This window comes from Triticum aestivum, chromosome 6A, assembly GCF_018294505.1.
Source record: "Triticum aestivum cultivar Chinese Spring chromosome 6A, IWGSC CS RefSeq v2.1, whole genome shotgun sequence".
In the NCBI taxonomy this organism is placed as follows: domain Eukaryota; kingdom Viridiplantae; phylum Streptophyta; class Magnoliopsida; order Poales; family Poaceae; genus Triticum; species Triticum aestivum.
In genome coordinates, this window is record NC_057809.1 from 130,348,631 (window position 1) to 130,375,023 (window position 26,393).

General features: G+C 45.1%; 2 protein-coding genes across 5 annotated transcripts; one reads left to right on the plus strand and one right to left on the minus strand.

Moving 5' to 3' along the window:
• Positions 1-10,863: 10,863 nt before the first annotated feature.
• LOC123130458 (ubiquitin-NEDD8-like protein RUB1) lies at positions 10,864-14,959 on the plus strand. 4 transcript variants are annotated; one of them, XR_006463831.1, is made up of 4 exons: positions 10,864-11,057; positions 11,929-12,188; positions 13,466-13,707; positions 14,701-14,959. XR_006463831.1 is itself a non-coding variant. In XM_044550353.1 (4 exons), exons 1-4 carry the CDS (start codon positions 10,965-10,967, stop codon positions 14,799-14,801), a joined length of 516 nt encoding a protein of 171 aa, XP_044406288.1. In that variant the 5' UTR covers positions 10,864-10,964; the 3' UTR covers positions 14,802-14,959. The 4 variants fall into 4 exon arrangements, 2 of the variants coding, with proteins under 2 accessions (XP_044406288.1, XP_044406289.1); XR_006463832.1 differs by having other exon boundaries at positions 13,466-13,699; XM_044550353.1 differs by having other exon boundaries at positions 13,466-13,527.
• A 2,060-nt stretch (positions 14,960-17,019) lies between these two features.
• Positions 17,020-19,035, minus strand: LOC123130459 (probable N-acetyltransferase HLS1-like). The gene is made up of 3 exons (XM_044550355.1): positions 18,631-19,035; positions 18,310-18,464; positions 17,020-18,174 (listed from the first exon to the last, which is right to left on the minus strand). Exons 1-3 carry the CDS (start codon positions 18,895-18,897, stop codon positions 17,328-17,330), a joined length of 1,269 nt encoding a protein of 422 aa, XP_044406290.1. The 5' UTR covers positions 18,898-19,035; the 3' UTR covers positions 17,020-17,327.
• Positions 19,036-26,393: the final 7,358 nt, after the last annotated feature.

Below are 26,393 nucleotides of genomic sequence, written 5' to 3' on the forward strand. Positions count from 1 at the left end.
TATAGGAGGGCCAGGGGGGGCGCCGGCCCTAGGAGATCTAATCTCCTAGGGGGGTGCGGCCAAGAGGAGGAATCCCTCCTCCCCAAGGCACCTAGGAGGTGCCTTCCCCTCCTAGGACTCTTCCTTTAGGGTTTCCCCCACCCTAGGCGCATGGGCCCTAGGGGGAAGTGGCGCCCCAGCCCACTTTGGGCTGGATCCCTTCCCACTTCAGCCCATGGGGCCCTCCGGGATAGGTGGCCCCACCCGGTGGACCCTCGGGACCCTTCCGGTGGTCCCGGTACAATACCCGATGACCCTGAAACTTGTCTCGGTGGCCGAAATAGGACTTCCTATATATAAATCTTTACCTCCGGACCATTCCGGAACTCCTCGTGACGTCCGGGATCTCATCCGGGACTCTGAACAACATTCGGTAACCACATACAAACTTCCTTTATAACCCTAGCGTCATCGAACCTTAAGTGTGTAGACCCTACGGGTTCGGGAACCATGCAGACATGACCGATATGAATCTCCGGCCAATAACCAACAGCGGGATCTGGATACCCATGTTGGCTCCCACATGTTCCACGATGATCTCATCGGATGAACCACGATGTCAAGGACTTAATCAATTTCGTATACAGTTCCCTTTGTCTATCGGTATGATACTTGCCCGAGATTCGATCGTCGGTATCCCGATACCTTGTTCAATCTCGTTACCGGCAAGTCTCTTTACTCGTTTCGTAACACATCATCCCGTGATCAACTCCTTGATCACATTGTGCACATTATGATGATGTCCTACCGAGTGGGCCCAGAGATACCTCTCCGTTTACACGGAGTGACAAATCCCAGTCTCGATTCGTGCCAACCCAACAGACACTTTTGGAGATACCTGTAGTGTACCTTTATAGCCACCCAGTTACGTTGTGACGTTTGGCACACCCAAAGCACTCCTACGGTATCCGGGAGTTGCACAATCTCATGGTCTAAGGAAATGATACTTGACATTAGAAAAGCTTTAGCATACGAACTACATGATCTTGTGCTAGGCTTAGGATTGGGTCTTGTCCATCACATCATTATCCTAATGATGTGATCCCGTTATCAACGACATCCAATGTCCATGGCCAGGAAATCGTAACCATCTATTGATCAACGAGCTAGTCAACTAGAGGCTTACTAGGGACATGGTGTTGTCTATGTATCCACACATGTATCTGAGTTTCCTATCAATACAATTATAGCATGGATAATAAACGATTATCATGAACAAGGAAATATAATAATAACTAATTTATTATTGCCTCTAGGGCATATTTCCAACAGTCTCCCACTTGCACTAGAGTCAATAATCCAGTTCACATCGCTATGTGACTAACACTCAAGGTCACATCCCCATGTGAATAACACCCAAAGAGTTTACTAGAGTCAATAATCTAGTTCACATTACCATGTGATTAACACTTAATGAGTTCTGGGTTTGATCATGTTATGCTTGTGAGAGATGTTATAGTCAACGGGTCTGAATCTTTCAGATCCGTATGTACTTCGCAAATTTCTTATGTCATCTTGTAGATGCAACTGCTACGCTACATTTGGAGCTATTCCAAATAAATGTTCTACTATACGAATCTAGTTTACTACTCAGAATAATCTGGATTAGTGTCAAAGTTTGCATCGGCGTAACCCTTTACGATGAACTCTTTTACCACCTCCATAATCGAGAAAATTCCTTAGTCCACTAGTTACTAAGGATAACTTTGACCGCTGTCCTGTGATCCATTCTTGGATCACTCTTGTACCTCTTGACTGACTCATGGCAAGGCACATTTTAGGTGCGGTACATAGCATGGCATACCGTATAGAGCCTATGACAAAAGCATAGGGGACGACCTTCGTCCTTCCTCTTTCTTCTGCCGTGGTCGAGCTTTAAGTCTTAACTTCATACCTTACAACTCAGGCAAGAACTCCTTCTTTGACTGATCCATCTTGAACACCTTCAAGATCATGTCAAGGTATGTGCTCATTTGAAAGTACCATTAAGCATTTTGATCTATCCTTATAGATCTTGATGCTCAATGCTCAAGTAGCTTAATCCAGGCTTTCCATTGAAAAACACTTTCCAAATAACCCTATATGCTTTCCAGAAATTCTACGTCATTTCTGATCAACAATATGTCTACAACATACACTCATCAGAAATTCTATAGTGCTCCCACTCACTTCTTTGGAAATACAAGTTTCTCATAAACTTTGTATACACCCAAAATCTTTGATCATCTCATCAAAGCATACATTCCAACTCCGAGATGCTTACTCCAGTCCTTAGAAGGATTGCTGGAGCTTTGCATACTTATTAGCATCTTTCGGGATTGACAAAAACCTTCCGGTTGTATCACATACAACCTTTCTTCAAGAAAATCATCGAGGAAACAATGTTTTGACATCCTATCTGCAAGATTTCATAAATAATGCAGTAATTGCTAATATAATTCCAACAGACTCTTAGCATCGCTACGAGTGAGAAAGTCTCATCGCAGACAACTCCTTGAACTTGTCGAAACCTTCTTAACGACAAGTTGAGCTTTCTTAATGGTGACATTTACCATCATTGTCCGTCTTCCTTTTAAAATCCATCTGCACTCAACAGCCTCACGACCATCGAGCTGTTCTGTCAAAGTCTACACTTTGTTTCCATACATGGATCCTCTCTCGGATTTTATGGCCTCGAGCCATTTATCGGAATCCGGGCCCACCATCGCTTCTCCATAGCTCGTAGGTTCATTGTTGTCTAGCAACATGACTTCCAAGACAGGATTACGTACCACTCTGAAGTAGTACGCATCCTTGTCATCCCACGAGGTTTGGTAGTGACTTGATCTGAAGTTTCATGATCACTATCATAAGCTTCCACTTCAATTGGTGTAGGTGCCACAGGAACAACTCCCTGTGCCCTGTCACACACTAGTTGAAGAGACGGTTCAATAACCTCATCAAGTCTCCACCATCCTCCCACTCTATTCTTTCGAGAGAAACTTTTCCTCGAGAAAGGACCCGATTCTAGAAACAATCCCTTATTGCTTTCGGATCTGAGACAGGAGGTATACCCAACTGTTTTGGTTGTCCTATGAAGATGCATTTATCCGCTTTGGGTTTGAGCTTATCAGCCTGAAACTTTTTCACATAAGCGTCGCAGCCCCAAACTTTTAAGAAATGACAGCTTAGGTTTCTCTAAACCATAGTTCATACAGTGTCATCTCATCAGAATGACGTGGTGCCCTATTTAAAGTGAATGTGGTTGTCTCTAATGCCTAACCCATAAACTATCGTGGTAATTCGATAAGAGACATCATGATATGCAACATATCCAATAGGGTGCAGTTATGATGTTCGGACACACCATCACACTATGGTGTTCCAGGCTGTATTAGTTGTGAAACAATTTTCCACAATGTCTTAATTCTGTGCCAAACTCATAATTCAGATATTCATCTCTATGATCATATCATAGATATTTTATCCTCTTGTCACGACGATCTTTCAACTTCACCCTAAAATTACTTGAACCTTTCAATAATTCAGACTCGTGATTCATCAAGTAAATATACTCAACATCTACTCAAATCATCTGTGAAGTAAGAACATAATGATATCCAGTACACGCCTCAGCACTCATTGGACTGCACACATCAAAATGTATTACTTCCAACAAGTTGCTTTCTAGTTCCATTTTACTGAAAATGAGGCTTTCAGTCATCTTGCCCATGTGGTATGATTTGCATGTCCCAAGTGATTCAAAATCAAGTGAGTCAAAACGGTCCATTTGCATGGAGTTTCTTCATGCATATACACCAATAGACATGGTTCGCATGTCTCAAACTTTTCAAAAACGAGTGAGCCCAAAGATCCATCAACATGGAGCTTCTTCATGCGTTTTATACCGATATGACTTACGTGGCAGTGCCACAATTAGGTGGTACTATCTTTTGGCATGAACATGTGTATCACTACGATCGAGATTCAACAAACCATTCATTTTAGGTGCAAGACCATTGAAGGTATTATTCAAATAAACAGAGTAACCATTATTCTCCTTAAATGAATAACCGTATTATGATAGACATAATCCAATCATGTCTATGCTCAACGCAAACACCAATCTCGATGGTAGAGGGAGCGTGCGATGCTTGATCATATCAACATTGGAAACACTTCCAACACATATCGTTAGCTCACCTTTAGCTAGTCTCCGTTTATTCCGTAGCTTTTATTTCGAGTTACTAACACTTAGCAACCGAACCGGTATCTAATCCCCTGGTGCTACTAGGAGTACTAGTAAAGTACACATCAACACAATGTATATCCAATATACTTCTATCGACCTTGCCAGCCTTCTCATCTACCAAGTATCTAGGGTAATTCTGCTCCAGTGGCTGTTCCCCTTATTACAGAAGCACTTAGTCTCGGGTTTGGGTTCAACCTTGGGTTTCTTCACTAGAGCAGCAGCTGAATTGCCGTTTCATGAAGTATCCCTTCGTGCCCTTGCCCTTCTTGAAACTAGTGGTTTCACCAACCATCAACAATTGATGCTCCTTCTTGATTTCTACTTTTGTGGTGTCAAACATCGCGAATATCTCAAGGATCATCATATATGTCCCTGATATATTATAGTTCATCACGAAGCTCTAGCAGCTTGGTGGTAATGACTTCGGAGAACCATCACTATTTCATCTGGAAGATCAACTCCCACTCGATTCAAGCGATTGTTGTACTCAGACAATCTGAGCACAAGCTCAACAATTGAGCTTTTCTCCTTAGTTTGTAGGCTAAGAAAATCATAGGAGCTCTTATACCTCTTGACGTGGGCACGTGCCTGAAATCCCAATTTCAGCCCTCAAAACATCTCATATGTTTCGCGACGTTTCAAAACGTCTTTGGTGCCTCAACTCTAAACCATTTAACTGAACTATCACGTAGTTATCAAAACATGTATCTCAGATGCTCGCAACATCCACAGACGATGTTCGAGGTTCAGCACACTGAGCGGTGCATTAAGGACATAAGCCTTCTATGAAGCAATGAGGACAAACCTCAGTTTACGGACCTAGTCCGCATAATTACTACTATCAACTTTCAACTAAATTTTCTCTAGGAACATATCTAAACAGTAGAACTGAAGCATGAGCTACGACATAATTTGCGAAGACCTTTTGACTATGTTCAGGATGATTAAGTTCATCTTGTGAACTCCCACTCAGATAGACATCCCTCTAGTCATCTAAGTGATTACATGATCCGAGTCAACTAGGCCGTGTCCGACCATCACGTGAGACGGACTAGTCAACATCGGCGAACATCTTCATGTTGATCGTATCTACCATATGACTCATGCTCGACCTTTCGGTCTCTTGTGTTCCGAGGCCATGTCTGTACATGCTAGGCTCGTCAAGTCAACCTAAGTGTTTCGCGTGTGTAAATCTGGCTTACACCCGTTGTATGTGAACGTAAGAATCTATCACACCCGATCATCACGTGGTGCTTCGAAACGACGAACTTTCGCAACGGTGCACAGTTAGGGGGAACACCTTCTTGAAATTTTAGTGAGGGATCATCTTATTTACTACCGTCGTTCTAAGTAAACAAGATGTATAAACATGATAAACATCACATGCAATCAAATAGTGACATGATATGGCCATCATCACTTTGCTCCTCTTGATCTCCATCTTCGGGGCTCCACGATCATCATCGTCACCGGCATGACACCATGATCTCCATCATCATGATCTCTATCATCGTGTCTTCATGAAGTTGTCTCGTCAACTATTAATTCTACTACTACAGCTAACGGTTAGCAATAAAGTAAAATAATTACATGACGTTTATGTTGACACGCAGGTCATAAATAAATTAAGACAACTCCTATGGCTCCTGCCGGTTGTCATACTCATCGACATGCAAGTTGTGATTCCTATTACAAGAACATGATCAATCTCATACATCACATATATCATTCATCACATCCTTTTGGCCATATCACATCACATAGCATACCCTGCAAAAACAAGTTAGACGTCCTCTAATTGTTGTTTGCATGTTTTACGTGGCTGCTATGGGTTTCTAGCAAGAACATTTTCTTACCTACGCAAAAACCACAACGTGATATGCCAATTGCTATTTACCCTTCATAAGGACCCTTTTCATCGAATCCGATCCGACTAAAGTGGGAGAGACAGACACCCGCCAGCCACCTTATGCAACTAGTGCATGTTAGTCGGTGGAACCGGTCTCACGTAAGCGTACGTGTAAGGTTGGTCCGGGCCGCTTCATCCCACAATGCCGCCGAATCAAGATTGGACTAGTAACGGTAAGCATATTGAACAAAATCAACGCCCACAACTACTTTGTGTTCTACTCGTGCATAGAAACTACGCATAGACCTAGCTCTGATACCACTGTTGGGGAACGTAGCATAAATTCAAAATTTTCCTACGTGTCACCAAGATCTATCTATGGAGTCATCTAGCAACGAGGGAGGAGTGGATCTACATACCCTTGTAGACCGCGCGCGGAAGCGTTCAAGAGAACGGGGTTGAAGGAGTCGTACTCGTCGTGATCCAAATCACCGGAGATCCTAGTGCCGAACGGACGGCACCTCCGCGTTCAACACACGTATAGCCCGGTGACGTCTCCCATGCCTTGATCCAGCAAGGAGAGAGGGAGAGGTTGAGGAAGACTCCATCCAGCAGCAGCACAACGGCGTGGTGGTGGAGGAGGAGCGTGGCAATCCTGCAGGACTTCGCCAAGCACCGCGGGAGAGGAGAAGGACTTGGGAGAGGGAAGGGCTGCACCAAAGGCAAAGGTTAGAAGTCCTCCATCTCCCCACTATATATAGGAGGGCCAAGCGGGGGGAGGGGGGGGGGCGCCGGCCCTAGGAGATCTAATCTCCTAGGGGGTGCAGCCAAGGGGAGGAATCCCTCCTCCCCAAGGCACCTAGGAGGTGCCTTCCCCTCCTAGGACTCTTCCTTTAGGGTTTCCCCCACCCTAGGCGCATGGGCCCTAGGGGGAAGTGGCGCCCCAGCTCACTTTGGGCTGGATCCCTTCCCACTTCAGCCCATGGGGCCCTCCGGGATAGGTGGCCCCACCCGGTGGACCCGCGGGACCCTTCCGGTGGTCCCGGTACAATACCGATGACCCCGAAACTTGTCCCGATGGTCGAAATAGGACTTCCTATATATAAATCTTTACCTCCGAACCATTCCGGAACTCCTCGTGACGTCCGGGATCTCATCCGGGACTCCTAACAACATTCGGTAACCACATACAAACTTCCTTTATAACCCTAGCATCATTGAACCTTAAGTGTGTAGACCCTACGGGTTCGGGAACCATGCAGACATGACCGATATGAATCTCCGGTCAATAACCAACAGCGGGATCTGGATACCCATGTTGGCTCCCACATGTTCCACGATGATCTCATCGGATGAACCACGATGTCAAGGACTTAATCAATCCCGTATACAGTTCCCTTTGTCTATCGGTACGATACTTGCCCGAGATTCGATCGTCGGTATCCCGATACCTTGTTCAATCTCGTTACCGGCAAGTCTTTTTACTCGTTTCGTAACACATCATCCCATGATCAACTCCTTGATCACATTGTGCACATTATGATGATGTCCTACCGAGTGGGCCCAGAGATACCTCTCCGTTTACACGGAGTGACAAATCCCAGTCTCGATTCGTGCCAACCCAACAGACACTTTTGGAGATACCTGTAGTGTACCTTTATAGCCACCCAGTTACGTTGTGACGTTTGGCACACCCAAAGCACTCCTACGGTATCCGGGAGTTGCACAATCTCATGGTCTAAGGAAATGATACTTGACATTAGAAAAGCTTTAGCATACGAACTACATGATCTTGTGCTAGGCTTAGGATTGGGTCTTGTCCATCACATCATTCTCCTAATGATGTGATCCCGTTATCAACGACATCCAATGTCCATGGCCAGGAAACCGTAACCATCTATTGATCAACGAGCTAGTCAACTAGAGGCTTACTAGGGACATGGTGTTGTCTATGTATCCACACATGTATATGAGTTTCCTATCAATACAATTATAGCATGGATAATAAACGATTATCATGAACAAGGAAATATAATAATAACTAATTTATTATTGCCTCTAGGGGATATTTCCAACAATAATACATGGCATAGAAGCTAGACATGGCAAGAACAACATCATAGCATGCACTGATCAATAGCAACAACCTCGGCAAAATCGCTAAACATGTTAACAATCTGCCAGGAACATTTTATAGAAAAAGTAGAGCTTGATTGACTCAAGCTAGGGTGCTCCATAAATGCAAACAAAGACATGGATGGATAGAGCACCACAATATTAACAAAACATCCTTACTGATCATCCTCAAAAGAGGCACGGATCACTAGGAAACAACATGAACATATGGCCTAAAAACAATATCATGACAAGGACTTAGTGAAATTCTAAGTCCCTGAAAACAACATCATTGAGTAAGCTACTTTGCATGCTTGTGCTAGTCACCACAAAGATCACAAAAATACATGGACCTGGGCGACGCCACGATCGGAGGCGGCGGAGGTGCCACAGGCGGCGAGGCGTGGGCGGCGCTGGTCAACTTGTTGGCCGGCGCAGTTCAAGGCGAGGCGCGGCGGTGGAGCAAGATGGCGGACGGCCGGCGACGGGAAACAGCGGCGGGCGCGGCACACCGGGCCGGGGGGGCCGGATCTGGGCCTCCCGGGCCCGCGCGGGAGAGGCGGCGGCTCGGGCCAGGTGGCGGCGCCTGAGTGGAGGAGGGAGGCGGCGGTGGCGACATGGTGACAGGGTGGACGCGTCCGGCGGCGGAGCGGACATGTCCGGTGGCGCGAGGAGGAGGGAGACTAGGGTTTGATCTGCGCGGAATTTTCGGAGGAGAGCACATATTTATAGGTAGAGGGAGCTAGGAGGTGTGGTTTTTGGCCATGCGATCGTGATCGAACGCTCTAGATTATGGAGGAGGTTTAGGTGGGTTTTGGGCCACTTTGGAAGGGTATTGGGCTGCAACACACACGAGGCCTTTTCGGTCCCTCGGTTAACCGTTGGAGTATCAAACGAAGTCCAAATGGTACGAAACTTGACAGGCGGTCTACCGGTAGTAAACCAAGGCCGCATGACAAGTCTCGGTCCAATCCGAAAACGTTTAACACCCGCACACGAAAAGAGATAAAAGGGGACACCGGGTGACATAGGAGCACCGGATTGCAAAACGGACAACGAAGAAAATGCTCGGATGCATGAGACGAACACGTATGCAAATGCAATGCACATGATGACATGATATGGAATGCATGACACACAAGCAATGACAAGGCAACAACAGCGAATAACTGGAAGACACCTGGCACATCGGTCTCGGGGCGTTACAGTGGAGCTCCGCGGTGGAACAGCTCCTTTCTTCGTGCTCGCTGCTCGGTGGAAAGGCCATGCACGGTTCCCCCGTGCCGGAGATCGAGGGATGGCGATTCCGGCGGTTGAAGATTTGGAGAAGGAAGGCGATGTTGAGCGGTGCGACGACGACGACGGCCATGGGTGTAGGTCCTCAGGGACCGTTGATTGGAGACTTCCCGTTTCGCCCGGGGCTGCTTCGATCCAAGGCGTCAGCGAGCAGCAGCGAACGACGCGTCACCGGCTCGTCCACGGCGCATGCGTAGTCGGGTTGTAGAGGGGCTTGGTTGTAATTTCCTTTTCTGCGTGGACCTTTTAGTAATTTGGCCGTTTTAATATCAACTCCTTTTCTCGCAAAAAAATAAACATGATGACTGCCACTCGTATATTTAGAGTGAGTTGGGATTAGTAAATATGAAAGGTGCATAAGTCTTTGATTATTACATTTAAGAGATAGATAGGAGGTCTTGTGTTCAATTCCCACAATGTTGATTTATTTTGACCCAATTATTTTTCGTGGTCTCTCTATGAAAGCCCATAAAAGGCCCATCAACATACAAGTAACTGGCCCAGATCGCTTAATGTGTGTAAATCAAACGTAAAGGACTAAACCAAATTAAGAATATCTATTTCCTTTAATAGTAGGTATAGAAGATATAGATAGATATAGATATAGATATAGTGCGCATAATGGGCCAGCCCAACTGCTGTAGCCCTTGAGCGAGACATCCTACTGTCTCTCTGAAAGTGAGATATAGAGCATAATTGATTTGATACCAACATTTGGTATTGTCAATATTTGGCAAGTCAACATTTGTCAAAATCAAAAGTTGCCAATATTTGGCAATTTTTTGTGAGATTGACAATGAAGATTAGCAAACAACCAATCTCTAGCCAATATTTGGCACTTGCCAAAATTTGGCATGCCAATTTTTAGCATCAAACCAATTATACTAATTTTGAGGGGAACCAATTATAGGCCCCTTTTGCTTTGTAGAATTTTTGTAGGAATTCTATAGGATAGGATTTGCAAAAAATAATAATTCCTTTGAAGCCTTTTGGTTTGTAGGAATGGATTCCTATTCCTATGTACGATAGGAATCAATCCTTCACGTTTTGGAGGAAAAAAACATTAGCCTAGATTCAATGAAAAAAATCCTATCCTATGCACCAAATGACATCTCTTTCTCTATAGGAATTGACATGCATGTCATCTCACTTCCTATGATTTTCATATATTCCTATAAAATTCCTATCCTATGAACCAAAGAAGGCCTAATAGTCGCCGCGCTCTCAAAGGTCTCAAAAAAAACTGCCGAACAATCTCTACGTGGGCTGCTACTCCTCATGGGCTGAATAGTTAACAGCCCAGTTCTGTGTATCCCGTCCACTTCGGCCCTTCCCTACCCTTCCCTCCGCTTTTCCTCTCACACACCGGCCGCCGCGGAGGGAGAGAGGAGCCGAAAAACCTCGGAGGCGGAGGGAGAGGGGACTGGGGAGGAGATGCAGATCTTCGTGACGACGCTGACGGGGAAGACGATCACGCTCGAGGTGGAGAGCAGCGACACCGTCGACAATGTCAAGGCCAAGATCCAGGTCAGTCCTCCCCTTCTTTTCCCCGTCTCGCGGGCTCGCGCGCGTCGTCCCGCGCGAGACGAGACGATGGCCCTGTATCCGTTTCAGTCCCCTACCGAGTTCTGCGCGTATTGCCCATCTACTTGCAGTTTCCTCATAGTTTTAGTTCTGCGTGGCATCAACACTTATAAGGTACCTCTGTTCACTAATGTAAGGCGTTTTGGTTTGGACTGCCAAAACGCCTTACATTAGTGGATAGAGGGTGTATGTTATTGTATGAACAGTTTCTTCCCTGATTATAGTTATAAGAGACATTGTTGGACAATTTTTTTTCGAGAATTAAGGGGTTTCCCCCAAATTTTCATTTTCTGAAAACTGATAACACAAGCATTCACGTGGTGTCCGCTGAAGCACAAGCCCCAGCGTCACAACCCAGGTCCACAAACGACCTCCTTACAGCAAAAACATCTAACCAGCAGAACCACCAGGATCCTATAACAGGTTGCACAGCCGACAACACATCACAAAATAGAAAACAAATTACAGCTACAGCCACTGCCTGCAGAACGATCACTTGCGACCAAAACCACCACATAACGTCTACCATGACTCCAAAAGTTCCTGTTTCCTGCAATCATCCAGCAATTCTGATTTCTGAGGACCATTGGCGCCCAGCATCTTCTCCTACTGAAAGTGCCAGCTACCACCTGCAGCAGTAGTCTTGCCCCTTTGACCTGCGCCCCTCGTAGTTCTGGCCTCTGTAGCAATTTCCAAAACTCTATCCAGTGAGCAGACTGCGTAGTAATACTCGGTGGAATTGTTGGCCTATTCATGTTTAGATTTGTACCGAGAATATTGATCGCTTACTTAGGTAGATTTATCATTGATGCAGGACAAGGAAGGCATCCCGCCAGACCAGCAAAGGTTAATTTTTGCTGGAAAGCAGCTGGAAGATGGACGGACATTAGCTGACTACAACATTCAAAAAGAGTCAACACTTCATTTGGTCCTGAGGCTCAGGGGTGGGACTATGATCAAGGTGAAGACACTCACTGGTAAGGAGATCGAGATCGACATCGAGCCTACCGACACAATTGATAGGATCAAGGAGCGCGTCGAGGAAAAAGAGGGCATCCCCCCTGTTCAGCAGAGGTATGCTTCTTATGCCTTGAACTTGGTGTTTATGCATTATTAGTGGTTGCTTGGTCTTTAGCTCCTCGACTTACCTAGTAGCAATTGCTTTGTGTCATACTTCAGTTACCCTCTTAAATCCTGTCACATCCCTAGTTTGGTAATGCACTAGGCTAGCTCTCCTTGCTTGCATCACGTTTAAATTCCAAATACATTTGAACTGGGGATGATCAAACCCTAGCACCAAATTAATTCAAATAGGTTCAACTTTAAATAATTTTCAATGAACCCAAAATGCCCTACAAAAGGTGAAAACCTCAACCATTGATGATGCACATTTTTCCATGGCATAAGTGGGCTTTGAATTAACTCAACAATTATTTGAATTGGAGTTATTACACACACACACACACACACACACACACACACACACACACACACACATATATATATAAATTATAGCTCCAATAATTCTGAAATTGTTTGAGGGCCTCTGGAATATCTCAGTTGATGCGCACAATTATTTTCAGAATTTACAAAAATGATTTAGTGCCAGGACTAAATCAGCATAGAAAAGAAAAATAGAGAACAGAAACAAAATAGGAAAAGCAGTCACAGAGAGAGTGCTCACCTGCACAGCCCACCTGGCCAGCCTAGCCCACCAGGGGCAGGGGAGTCTTCTTCCCCACCGTGTCAGGAGAATGTGGGTGTGTGTCCCGCGCGCGCGCATGCGTCGGCCACTTCCACCCTGCCTGCTTGCCTCCTCTTCGCCCCGGACGACCCTGGACCATGCGTGAGTCTCAGGGTACTTAATATGGTTTGATGGAGCTAGATCTATGTGCCTTAGAATCGGAGTCCCAACAAATCCGTGCAAAGAGTGAGCATGCCTTTGTGTCAATTTTTCCCTTGCCATGATAAAAAAATATAGCAGTTATTAGCATCCCTAAAATCTTGGTAACGTGGATTATTTCTTCAGTCTGTTATGATTTGATCTTGCTATGCTTTTGGGCCTATGACTCTATGAGTATATTCAACTAAACCTGACTTCGAAGCAGTCCTTTCTCTGATACTAATAATCTTCAAAACAGGACTAGGTTATCCGTAACCTTTTTTAGCTTGCCGACTTTAATGGTTGAGAACATCTGTACATTAATTGAGGGAAATTTCTTGTCGAACTAATTATATTGTTGGGCATCCTATCCTAGTCATAACACTGCCCTGTTTCAACCCGAGTTTAGACTTGAAATCCTGTAATGTTTACTAGCACGTCATCCTTACTCTGACTGTTGCTTTTGCAGGCTCATTTATGCTGGAAAGCAACTTGCTGACGATAAAACTGCTAAAGATTACAACATTGAAGGTGGTTCAGTGCTCCATCTTGTGCTTGCTCTGAGGGGTGGTCACTAGATACAGTTTCATTTCAACTAGGAATATATTCACAAGGAGAGCAGCTTTGCTTATGCTATTTTCGTCCTACCATTGTACTTGGCTTAGAATCATGCACTTGACATGATTGGAGTAGCAAGTTATTGGTATGTAGGTAACTAACGAAGCTATTTATAAGTATATGAGCTCTGTCATCTGATTATTTGTCGCTGGTTTCGCTGCCTCTACTTTGAACCAGAAACACACATCAAAGATGCTGAATCCATGTTTTCCTCTTCTTCTGCAGCTGAAAATGTATAATTAATTAATAAATTTGATCAAGCGGATTATAGTACTGACCCCTTGCTCCTTATGTAATTTGGGTATCAGCACCCAGCCACCCATGTACTGCTTATTTACTATCCCACTTGCTTTAAACATGTTTAATTCTATGCTGGACTATGATCACTAGATTTGACGCATTTTTCATTTGTAGCATGACTGTGCAATCGTATTTTAATGCCTAATACTCCCCCTGTTTCAAAATAAGTGTCTTAACCTTAGTACAATTTTGTACTAAAGTTAGTACAAAGTTGAGACACTTATTTTGGGACGGAGGGAGTACTAAATAAAAATAGTTCACAGGCATTTACTCTAGAGTGTAATCAGTTTGTGAAATGGGGAATCGATTCTTACTGGCCACAAAAAGTATTTTCGTTGCTCCAAATTGCGATTAGTTATTCTTATATTAGAAATGTTCATGTTTTTTGGGGTGTTATTGTAGATGAGGATATACGATAAGAGCCATCGCCACGTGTGATCGTACTATTGATTGTTGTAGTTTGTCTATACTGACAGGAATTTCATGGGGATATACTCTCGTGTCAGCGTTGTGGTCGTAATGTAGAATAAGTTCAGCATAGTTGCAAATTACAAAGATAAGCATGTCATACATTCATCCACGATAGCTATGATGAGGAAATACTTTATGTGTTCTATAAAGTAAGATAAATTTGATGGGCACATATCATCATCCTATTCATCACAACAGTGGGTTCCACTATGATTTTATTGACCTAATCGTTGCTCCTTCTTGGAGTGTCTGACATGGTAGAAAATGAAAATCTATAGCTTCCAATATATTTCTGACACTAGCCGCATTCTGCAGAACGAAGCAAGACTGATGTAATAGGGTGCGAGGGGAAGGGAGTTATTTGGAGAGTGAGTACCAATAGAGACTCGCCGAGTGCTCCTGGACAACCCATTTAAAGAATATATTAAAATAAATATGCATGCTCCTCTTTATTCTTTTGAATCTATTGCTTTCCAAAAGACGCAGATGCCTATCTTGGTAACGTTTTCATTCAGAAAACAGTCTCTATGCCTGTTGGTGTAAAATAATATGTTGAGCTACACATTACCATTCACTAACTACTTTTCGGTCTTACCCTCCTTGTTCCTTGATTCCTTCTAGCGTATGTATATTAGACATTTATTTTTCCTTTTCAGTTATTGTTTTGGTACATTCCTTATGCACCTACAAGGGCGTCTAAAGTGGATTGCTGTTGTGTATCCCTTTCTGCCCCTTTTTTATGTAAGATCTTTTTTTTTCCTCGAGTGGCTCACTATCTGATTGGACTGATATTTTGTTTTTCCTTAGCCAAATTGCGGTTTATATTAGAATTAGGTGCATAGTGTCATGCAAGCAGATTGGACTTATTATGCGCATCATTGTCCATATTGCAGTCTTTATTAGGCTCAGGCATGGTGTCATGACAGTCATAAAATTTATTCTCAATCTGCATATGATAGCCAACAATAGATATGCTTTTGCCTTTAATTTGTAGCCTCTTATCCATGGAAGTTCTTTAGACCAAGACAAATGCAAAAAATGTTCTTTGGGTAGTTTTGAAAAAATATACAAAGATGTGACATAAAAAATTCAATTCATTTCTAACAAAAGAATAACTATCTGTTTGTTTTCTTAGTGCACTTGGAAAGAACTATATGCACCTCTATTCCGACTTCCATATGTTTTGTCTTTGTTGCATCAGCAGTTGCTCCATTGAATGTGTCATGTAGTTTATCCTAGGTTGCGTTCCATTCTTTATTTATAGAACATATTCCAAACCACCTGATTGTTTTTTGTGCGTCAGATGTGTTATTCTATACATTCCTTTCTTTCCAACTACTACCTTGTTTTCCTTCTTTGCCGTGCTCTTATTGAAGGGCGGTAAACATTCCAGACTCCGGAGAGCAAAACGATACTGGTGCAAACCACTGATGATTAATTTGTTCATCATTTGTGTAGATTCAGTTGTTTCTGTTTTGATTGTCTGAAACGCTCTGGCCAGGGCCGAATTCAACTGCTATATATTGATTAATATCTGAGCTCCTTTTTATGCCTTATGGGGTAGGTACGATGTGGTCTCAAAATGGATACTTTCTTTTGTGGACTGGCAGTTAAACTGGACCCATCAAATTGTTGTACTCAGCCTTCTGTTTCTGGGCTTTGATGTTAGCATATCTGATCTTGTGCAACAAAGAAGATTTGGCTGGAATATACAACCAGTGGAACCATTACTTATTATCATTCTTTTGTTGTGTTCATACTATCATTGATATGCACTACATAACTTAGCGACATCTGGTGATTGCTACTTGTTTTCTGATTAGATACCCTAAATTATTGTTAGTAGGTTGCTGTTAATCTCCATCTGTAACACTTGACCCTCATCACCTGAAGTTCTTCATTCTCGCTCCCCCCCCCCCCCCTTTCGTGGGTGTTGTCGTCATGACAACATATGCTTCGATTCCTTCACAACGAGGTTGGGAATAATCCTTGCCCAAACTGTGGATGCAGCAAGATTAACGTCAACACGGACAGTGCGGAGGCTGTTTCATCTTTGACAGATGGTAATTCTTCTTCAGTAGCAAGTGCCATCTTTGATGACTGTTACTTCATGTTTCTAGACTTATTTTGTCTATGATCATTGTAATAGAGAGAGTAACCAGGTAGCTCATGAATTGGCTAGAATAGCTACATTTTCTCCTCCTAATCTCTGGATGGACTCTGCCCCGGAGGTGGTGATATCTCCCTCCGGTCCTTTTTAGTTCGCATATAAGATTTGATTGAAGTCAAGCTCCGTAAAGTTTGACCAACTTTATAGAAGAACGTACCAACTTTCACAATCTGAAATCAATATCAATAGATGTGTCATGACTTAAAGTTTCATATTGTATAACTTTAGCATGGCAGATGTTGATATTTTTTCATATAAATACGGTCAAACTTTGTGAAGTTTGACTTCAGAGAATTCTAATATGCAGAGTAAAAAGGACCGGAGGGAGTAAATGATGCTACGATCCTTATGAATGAATGAAGGAGGAGATGATTGGCAAAAAAAAAAAAAGTTTGAATATAATAAAAAATATGTCCCTTAAAAGAATGGTTTCATAAATTGATTCTCAATATCATTTTTTCCTATTCTGCAGTGGAACCAAAGTGTCAGTTTCTCTTTTGGCTTATAAAATAGTTAATATATTGTACATGAAGCCATCTACTAGTATTTCTATCTGTGAGACAGATGAACAACCAAGTTCATGTTGACAGAGTCAGAAGCTGACCATATTATTGTTCTTTAGTGTCCAGGGCTAATTTTGGTTACTGCACTACCTGGGATGCTGCATCAATTTGCACCATACAAATGTCAATTCTAGCTATGAGAGTATGATGTATCTACACCGTCGGTAGAAATCAAAACGGACGACATTAATTCTGGGAGGACGTCGGCGTCAGAACTCCCGGGGATCCACGAACAGGACGTCAGCCGGCGGCGCCGTCGTCCAGTCGTCGTCATCGTCGCCGGCATTGCCGGCACCGTCAGCGGCGACGCCGAGCTTCTTGACGCACCAGACGTCCTCGTCGCACGAGAAGCTCGGCCAGTGCGGGACCGCGGCGGCGGCGGGGTCGTCGGGGCCGAGATCGGCGGCCACGACGGCGCAGGCCGGGTTCTTGCGCGCGACGTTGTGCGCGTGGCGGCACAGCGAGCGGAGCAGCGCGGGGCCCTCGGGCCCGGACATGCGGAGGCCGTAGAGCAGGTACGTGCCGAACGGGCGGAACACGTCGGGGAGCGACGGCACGCGCAGCCACGGCGCGTGCTGGTCGAGCGCGCGCGCCGCGGCGAGGGACGCGCGGAGGAGCGGCGCGGCGCCGCCGACGCGGAGGCGGAGGGAGCGCGTGGCGTCCCAGACGCTGAGCAGCGCGAAGGACGGCGGGAGGGACGGGTCCGGGCCGCGCTCGACGGCGAGGTACGTGCCGAGGGTGAGCTTGTGCGCGAGCAGCGCCGGGAGGTCGGCCGGGACGAACTCGGCCGGGGAGAGCAGGGCGGCGTAGGCCGCGGCCGCGAGCGGCGGCGGCAGCTGCAGCACGCGGTGCGCGCCGGGGACGCGCGCGCGGTGCCGGTGCACCGGGTGGCCGAGGAACACCGGCCGCCGGAACGGCGCGTAGCCGAAGCGCCCCGCGAAGAGCGCGAGCGAGGCGGCGTTGGACGCCGTGGTCGCCATGGTGGCGTGCGCCGCGCCCCTCGCCGCGCACCACGCCTCGGCGCGCCTCACCAGCTCCGTCGCGATCCCGAGCCGCCTGCACGCACACGTACACACAGCCCGTACAGTGAGCCACCACACCATAGCTCCTCGCATGTGCAAATGCAGCTAGCCACACGCACACGTGCGCGCGGTGTGCCATGTCGTACAAATACAATTTTTTTTTGTTTACCTGTGGGACGGGGAGACCCTGAGGCCGAGGAGGCAGGCCACCTTGGCGAACTGCTGCTTCGTCTTCGTCATCGTCTTCCCCCGGCTCACCGTCCGGACGCAGGCCTTGATCACGCCCACCGCCTCCCCAGCTCCTTCCTCGCCGTACTCGGCAACCTACAGCACCATATTAGCATTATCACATGGTCAGTTAACCCACCCTGATGTGTGTACTTCCTTAGCACATACTGTAATTTTGCTGCACAACATCGCTGTCAAAGGGGTGTCGTGTAGCCAGACAAGTGTCAATGGCAGCGGGGGCAGGCGTAATTGTTGCACATACCAGCATGACATAGTCCGGCGAGTGGCGCACCCGGGCGAACGGGTCGCCGATCTGCTCCACGTAGAGCGACATGCCCCTCTTCTTCTTCCTCCTCCTGCACTTCGTGGCGCCGCCATCGTCGTGTTCAGCGTCGTCCGCCTGGTCGTCCGAGAGGCCGACCTGGCACCGGCGCTCCAGCTCCTCCACCGCCGCCAGGTCCCTCTCCATGTCGAACTCCCGGACCCGTATCGCCATCGTGTCCTTCCTACTCTCCTCGCCCTCGCCCATGTCGAATCAAACAATCTCTCTCTCCCTCCCTCAAGCTTCTCTACGAGCACAATCAATCAATATATGATTACAGCCAACTTTTGCGTGGTTTTGTGAGACTGTAGCAATCTCTTGGTGAGTGCTGCTGCTGCTGCTGCTGCTGCCGCCGCCTGTGGTCTGCTTGGAGGGAAGGAACTGGGAATTTATACACGTAGGTTGACAGGGAGAGGGGGGGAGGGTAGGAGAGGGCCGGGGGCGCGGTGGGGCCGGCCAGAAATAACAGGGTGATATACAAAGGGACACAAGGGCACTAAAATAATCATGCATCTTGGTTAGTAGTAAAGTGGTAGTATGAGCTTGTGAGCTTAGTGTTTGATTGAGTATGATGGCAAGCCAGTCCCGAAATAAAATATACGCCTGTTCTTATCTGCTCTGTCGCGCGATGTTTCGGGGCACATTCAGTTAAAACCTGGCTTGGGTTTCCGCTAGTGACCAGCGGTATCAGTTCCAACTTTGTGCTCCATTATTGATTTGTGCTCCCGTAGGTTTTAGTGCTCCAGCTGATTGTTGTACACTACACGCATACGTACGTACGTATAAGCGGATGACGGAGGGGATGAAGATGCATCTGTTCAAGCCAATCTCCTGTGACATTATGATATCTGTTCTTTTCTCATTTTTGAAAGCACTTCCATTCATGCTATATTCTTGCTTAGTTTGATATAGCAATGGAATTGTTTTCTGAAATTGAGCAGCGGTTGGAATTGTTTTCTGAAATTGAGCGGCGGTTGGAATTGTTTTCTCAAGATCTAGGGCCATAGCACCATATCTGCAATTCGACGTCACGGTCGATCTCAAGCTTCTTTTTTGTCTGCTTAATTAAACATGTTGAGAGAACTACTCATGGGACCTAATTAGACGTAACAAACAATTTACTACTACCCATATAGCTTGTGCTAGTGACATGCCAGGAGCTATGTATAATGTTGCCTAGAGTTAAAAGCCATATAGGAGGAACCTACACAGCAACAATGTAATATATACCATGAGACACTAGTTGGATTTCTCATAGTATATATTATCTAGGATCACTTAGCTTCATGTGTATCGAAGTGGCAGAAATAATAATTGTTAGATAGTAGCTTGGAACATAGGCCAAAGCCTATCAATTCTAGGGCATCCAGGCATATATTCTGTGAAAAGCATTTGTTGATATGTAACTCGGGATATAATCTAGCTGGGGCATCATATTTGTCCCTCATAGACAAGAGATGCATGGACGCACGGAAAATTTATTCAACGATTTGCCAGGTCCACACCACGGTAAACCGGGGATTTCCTTTACATGACCACGAGTTGTATTATTCCGCATAGATAGAAGACCCCCACCCCCACCCAAAAATGTACATACTCCCTCCGTAAAGAAATATAAGAGTGTTTAGATCATTAGTTTAGTTATCTAAACACTCTTTTATATACATTCCTTTACAAAGGGAGTAGGTTATAGTAGGTTATACGTAGGGTGCACACAACTATCATTTTACTAAATAGGGGCAACACAACAAGGTCAAAACTCCATATAAGCATATATAGTACATAAAGAGGGCCAACCGACCCGTCACAATAGGTGAAAAGAAAAATCTATGACTAAGTAGTCCCTGATGAAGTAGTCAAGTACATTACTGATCCAAGATTAGACTGTGGTGGTCCCTACCGTCGCGTACTCATGCAACACTGAAGCGCCACCGTCATGGTACAACAAATCAAGCGCAATACCACGACATGATCATACATGGCACACCAGCGAAACGATGCCCCATCGTCAACACGGCCAAACCGCCTCCCCCTCCCCACATACCAAGAAGATGACAACTAGACACTGTTGCTCCACTAGATGAAGACCCCATCAACACTTTCCATGGGGTTTGGGGGAGGGGGGGGTCTACGTCCATCTCAGTAAGGTTGGAAGCAATGGCGACGAGGTAGATGGGAAGAGATACTTGTGCTATGGCTGATGGAGAGGCCCCCTTCGACACCAGGGGGATGTTGGGAGTGCGGGAGAGGATAGGAGAGAGAGGCGGCTACGTGATGTAAAATTGGTGGTGGCGGCTAGTGCTTAGGGAGGGGGGAAGGGGGGAGGGGCGTGAGGAGGCGACACTAATCATGCCCGTGAAACCGGTTTTCATAGATAGATGTACATGATGATACCATGTCACATTTTGGTGGAGGATATGTAATTGCACTGTCACACAAGAAGAAACATATATAATAACGTAACCGGCTTATTTCATTTTGTTTTTTCTACACCCCTAACGTACATATACCAATTACACACCTTTTGCATACTTATTTTTTCCTTATCCCGTGCTTCAAGTTCTCCGTCGGTAGGGGGCTGCCGGCTGGGCCAAAGCCGGGGCCTTTGTGTGGCCTCGGGGTTGTTTAGTTGCAGGGTGGCGGCCCTGGCGGCGGGAGGCACGATGTTTGGGGGCAGAGCGTGCGTTTCACGTGCGGGCGGGCAACCATGGCCATGTGGGTGGCATGGTTGACGGAGTTAGGGTGCAACGGAGGGGTGTGAGCGCCGGGGTACACCAGACGGTGGTGGCAGCCGTTGACGCCATATCCTTCCTGAAGGCACCATCGCGACGTTCCCACTTATGTCGTCTTTCTCTGGGTGAAAACCTAGTCTTCGGGATTGGGCGGTGGTGGCTATCCATGGTCTTACCCTTCTGGGAGGGAACGCTTTGGAGTCCTGGCTTCGTTGTTGTCCGACTCACCTCTCTATTGTGGATGCTCATGGTGGAGGTCTGGTGTGTCGGTGCCCGTCACCTTTGTATCTTGTCTTGGGTGTGTGTTGTGTGCGGTGATGGTGTGCGCTTGTATCGGTCTCTCGGTTGTAATCGGTGATGGTTGCTTTATAATATAAAATGGGGGGAAACCCTTTTTCGGTAAGTTCTACCCTGACTCACTCCTCTTTCCAACAATCTGTGTGGGAAGCGCTCGTTTAAAGTAAGTTGAGATTCAAAGAGTCCCGTAATCTAGTAGACCTAAGTTCATTTCAATATACAAATGATCTTATTGGAGCCAATAATTTATACTTAAAACTGGAATAGTCACACTATGTATTTCTTGCAAATTTCCATAAAACAAATTATGTAATATCAACGGCTCATCCGTAGTGTTACGGTGATGGTGATGTGTCCGTTATTATATGTATAAGGCTTTCATATTAACTCTCATAGATGTCGATGAGTATGCTTGAGTTATTTCATACTGGTTTCCGGATGCATGTATACCGAAATGTATCTAGATGATATCTATTAAGAAACACTACTTCACTTGTGGACTTGTCGTTGTTCGTGTTCAACACGTTGATCCTCTAGTAAGTTGTGCATGTCTTGTTCAATCATACTCCAGCTTAAACTCCGGATCAATTCTACTTTTTGGTATATTTAATTACCAAGGTGACTTGCTAATTACTTGTTGAGTGTTTCCTTGTGCAATCCTAGGAAACTTCTGCCTTTATGTACTCAATTGGATAGAAAGAGCAAGTGTATTGGAAGATCTTAGAAACATATCTTTGACTAATCATGGAGCAATATAGTTGAATCAATTGAAATTATGTTTATAGTGAAAGTACTTTTCCTTTTCAAGATCAATATTGTGCACATACTGCTTCCACGTATGCGGCCATAACATTGAAAGAATTTGACTGGATGTCAAACGTACAGTAACTTCAAACTTATATGTCCAATACATAAACATCAACCTTCTTGAAATCGATGGATTCGAGGATAAAATCTATACACTACTTAGCCCATGAATCATGCATTTGGATTTATTGCATACAGAAGAGCTAATTTGGTCTATTCGTTGTCTGATGCTACCAAACATGCAGTAGTTTAGACTTTAGAAGGCACACATCTGGTTCACCCAGCATGCAACGCATTAATTAGTATCCATGCGAGTGGCCAAACTTGGTACACATCAACTTGTTAGTACTCCTATTAATAATTTCCTTTTATATTGCATGATGTGATTGAGATGCGAGAATATTCCAGTCTGATGTACAAGTCAGCTCAAGAACATTCATCTAAGAAGAATGTATTTTTTCCCTAAAAACTATGATAGGTTCATTCAAACTGAGTAGGTTAACTATCCTGTAATTGTATTATACTAGGTACTAAAAAAAGATGCTTACGTGCCTGCCAACTCGGTCAGGTGAATTCTTTTACTTCAATATTAAGTCTATGATCAGACGTGTCTGCGATATGAAATGCCTTTTAGGTTATGCTTGGCTCACGCAAAGATTGACGGAAGTTACTCATACAGTCATGTGCAATGGTTTATTATCAAGAAAGCTTTTATTGAATACGCATCATCACATCAAGTTAATACAACAGCATCACAGTCCTTAACCACCGCATCCGAGATGCGCACGACCAAAGCACATTAAAAGAACAAACTGAAGTCCCCAAATATCGATATCCATGCTGGGTAAATACCTATTTCCTCCGTTCCTAAATACTACTCCCTCTGTCCGAAATGGACTATAACATACGGATGTATGTAGACATATTTTAAAATATAGATTCATTTATTTTGCTCTGCATGTAGTTTCTTGTTAAAATCTTTAAAAAGACTTATATTTAGGAACGGATGGAGTATTTGGCTACCCATGCTACCTCTGCACAAGTTGTGGTCACCAGCTCCCGTTCCTCCGGTTGTTGAACCATTGATCAGGAATGGAGTTAATGTGTGCATAAATGCATAACCTGTAAAGGAGGGAAAATATCTACGCACCAAGGACCATGTGGTTTCTACGTATACATAGCAACCAAGAAAGCACTGCCATGCCAATCAGTAGTTGGTGAAAGATATGAAGCGTTCCTACTCCATCGAGGGAGCCGCGTGGTAGTTTATATTGATGCGTGGCCGAAGCCTGGCTTGACGTACAAGGTTATGACAGAAAGAGTTTGGGTAGAATACAAGAGAAGGAAGGAGGTTGAGATTACAACTCTATATTCTAACACCCTCCCTTAATCTCAACTAACCTAAGTCAAGATTACTCTTGAATTCTTCAAATGGTCTTGCTGGTAGTGCTTTTGTAAAACCGTCAGCCACTTGATCATTAGAAGGAATAAATCGAATCTCAAGTTTCCTTGCCGCAACCCTTTCTCGTACAAAGTGAAAATCAATTTCTATGTGCTTTGTCCTGGCATGGAACACTGGATTTGCAGACAGATATGTTGCTCCCAAATTATCACACCATAAACATGAGATACGATTCTTCTTGATTCCCAATTCCTCAAGAAGTGATTCAACCCAAATGATCTCAGCAGTTGCATTAGCCAAAGACTTGTATTCAGCTTCTGTACTTGAGCGTGACACAGTAGCTTGCTTTCTAGCACTCCAGGAGATAAGATTAGATCCAAAGAACACTGCAAAACCTCCAGTTGATCTTCTGTCATCACTACATCCTGCCCAGTCAGCATCAGAGAATGCACTCACAAGAGAAGAATTAGACCGTTTGAAATGAAGTCCTATTCCCATAGTATGTTTCACATATCTCACAATCCTCTTGACAGCTGACCAATGTGCAGAAGTAGGTGCATGAAGATATTGACAAACCTTGTTGACAGCAAATGAGATATCTGGACGTGTGAGAGTTAAATATTGTAGTGCTCCCACAGTACTCCTATACCTTGTACTCTCCTCCTCTTGAAGTGGCTCACCCTCATATGCTGAGAGACTTTCTGAGGAGGATAAAGGTGTAGACATTGGCTTGCAATTTTTCATCCCCATGCGAGACAGAAGCTCAAGAATATATTTTTCCTGATTTAACACAATACCATCTTGAGTTTTCTTGACTTCAATACCCAAGAAGAAATGCAAATCACCTAGGTCCTTCAAGGCAAACTCTGAGCTCAAATCATGCAAAAGAGCATTAGTAGCATTTTGTGAAGAACTTGCAACTATGATATCATCAACATATATAAGCACAAAAATGACTACTCCTGCCTTGTTATAAATAAACAAGGATGTGTCAGCCTTGGAAGCAACAAAGCCAAGATATTTTAACTGTGAGCTCAATCTGGAATACCATGCTCTGGGTGCTTGCTTTAGACCATAGAGTGCTTTATCAAGCTTGCAGACATACTGTGGCAATTTCTTACTCTCATACCCAGGTGGTTGTCTCATAAACACTTCCTCTTCCAGAACACCGTGCAGAAACGCATTCTGTACATCTAGCTGCCTTAAACTCCATCCTCTGGATACAGCAATGGCTAACACAAGTCTGATAGTTGCAGCTTTCACAATGGGACTAAAGGTGTCCTCATAGTCAATGCCATAACGTTGCTTAAAGCCCTTTGCAACTAGACGTGCCTTATATCTGTCAATGGAGCCATCTGCCTTCTTCTTAATTCTATACACCCATTTGCAATCAATAATATTTTTACCTCTCTGATTTGGTACAAGATGCCAAGTCTTATTCCTCATGAGCGGAGAATACTCCTCATCCATTGCCTTTTTCCATTTAGGATCATCAAGTGCATTCTTCAACGATGTTGGTTCTCCTGAAATACACAACATTCCATATGGTATAGTTCCATCTTTCCTAATTTTAGGATTCCGTATACCTTTCTGTAGCCGGGTCATAACACGTGAAGATACCTCTCGCTGCACCGCTGGTATACTTGCCACAGAAGATCCAGGAGAATCTGCTGATGCAGTGGACCGATTTGTCGTCATATGCGCAGGGGATCATGTGGCTTCTGGTGTGGCTCCCCCTCCTGCAGGCACTGGCGCAGAGGATCCGCCACCCGACCGCGACTGGAGGCGCGCGTGATGCAGAGAGGATCTGGTCCCGCCGCTGGTCCCGTATGATGCTGGCGCACGGGGCGAGGGGGATTCGGCCCCGCTGCTGGTCCCGCCTAAAGCTGACGCGGCAGCACGGGAGTGGACCGCCCTGGATCCAGGACTGGAGCCATCAGGGGCTTGATCCGAGGCGGATGTGGTCGCGTGATCCGAGATCTGCGCGCGTGCAGGGGTGGCAGGCGCCGCCAGATCTTCTTCGTCATCTGTGCCAGCTTCGTCTCCTTCCTCAGCATGAAATATAGGATCAAAACCAGCCATATTTTCGAGATCTTGGTCATTTTGAGCACCGTTTTCTCCAGGGACCTGCACAGGCATAAGAGAAAGACTAGTACCAGCAGGAATATCATCACATTGGTTAGTACAATTGTTGTCGCCCCCATGATCAAAAGACCGAAGATGTGAAGGAAGAAGAAGAATTTCTTTGCGGAGAAGTGCACCAGCATTAGGATGAAGGGATGCAAAGGGAAACACGGACTCATCAAATACAACATCTCTGGATATATACACCCGACCAGTAGGAACATCAAGGCACTTAACCCCTTTATGCATGGGGCTATAGCCTAAAAAGACACACCGTTTTGAGCGGAAAGCGAGTTTGCGTGTGTTGTAAGGCCTAAGATTGGGCCAACAGGCACAACCAA

What these genes read in the sequence shown, in the direction of transcription:
- LOC123130459 (XM_044550355.1), bottom strand. Translation starts at nt 18,897, where the DNA reads ATGGGCGAGGGCGAGGAGAGTAGGAAGGACACGATGGCGATACGGGTC. An exon ending in CGCCGGACTATGTCATGCTG is followed by an intron (nt 18,465 to 18,630) that starts GTATGTGCAACA and finishes ATGGTGCTGTAG; the next exon opens with GTTGCCGAGTACGGCGAGGA. An exon ending in AGGGTCTCCCCGTCCCACAG is followed by an intron (nt 18,175 to 18,309) that starts GTAAACAAAAAA and finishes GTGTGCGTGCAG; the next exon opens with GCGGCTCGGGATCGCGACGG.
- LOC123130458 (XM_044550353.1), top strand. Translation starts at nt 10,965, where the DNA reads ATGCAGATCTTCGTGACGACGCTGACGGGGAAGACGATCACGCTCGAG. An exon ending in ATGTCAAGGCCAAGATCCAG is followed by an intron (nt 11,058 to 11,928) that starts GTCAGTCCTCCC and finishes TCATTGATGCAG; the next exon opens with GACAAGGAAGGCATCCCGCC. An exon ending in ATCCCCCCTGTTCAGCAGAG is followed by an intron (nt 12,189 to 13,465) that starts GTATGCTTCTTA and finishes TTGCTTTTGCAG; the next exon opens with GCTCATTTATGCTGGAAAGC.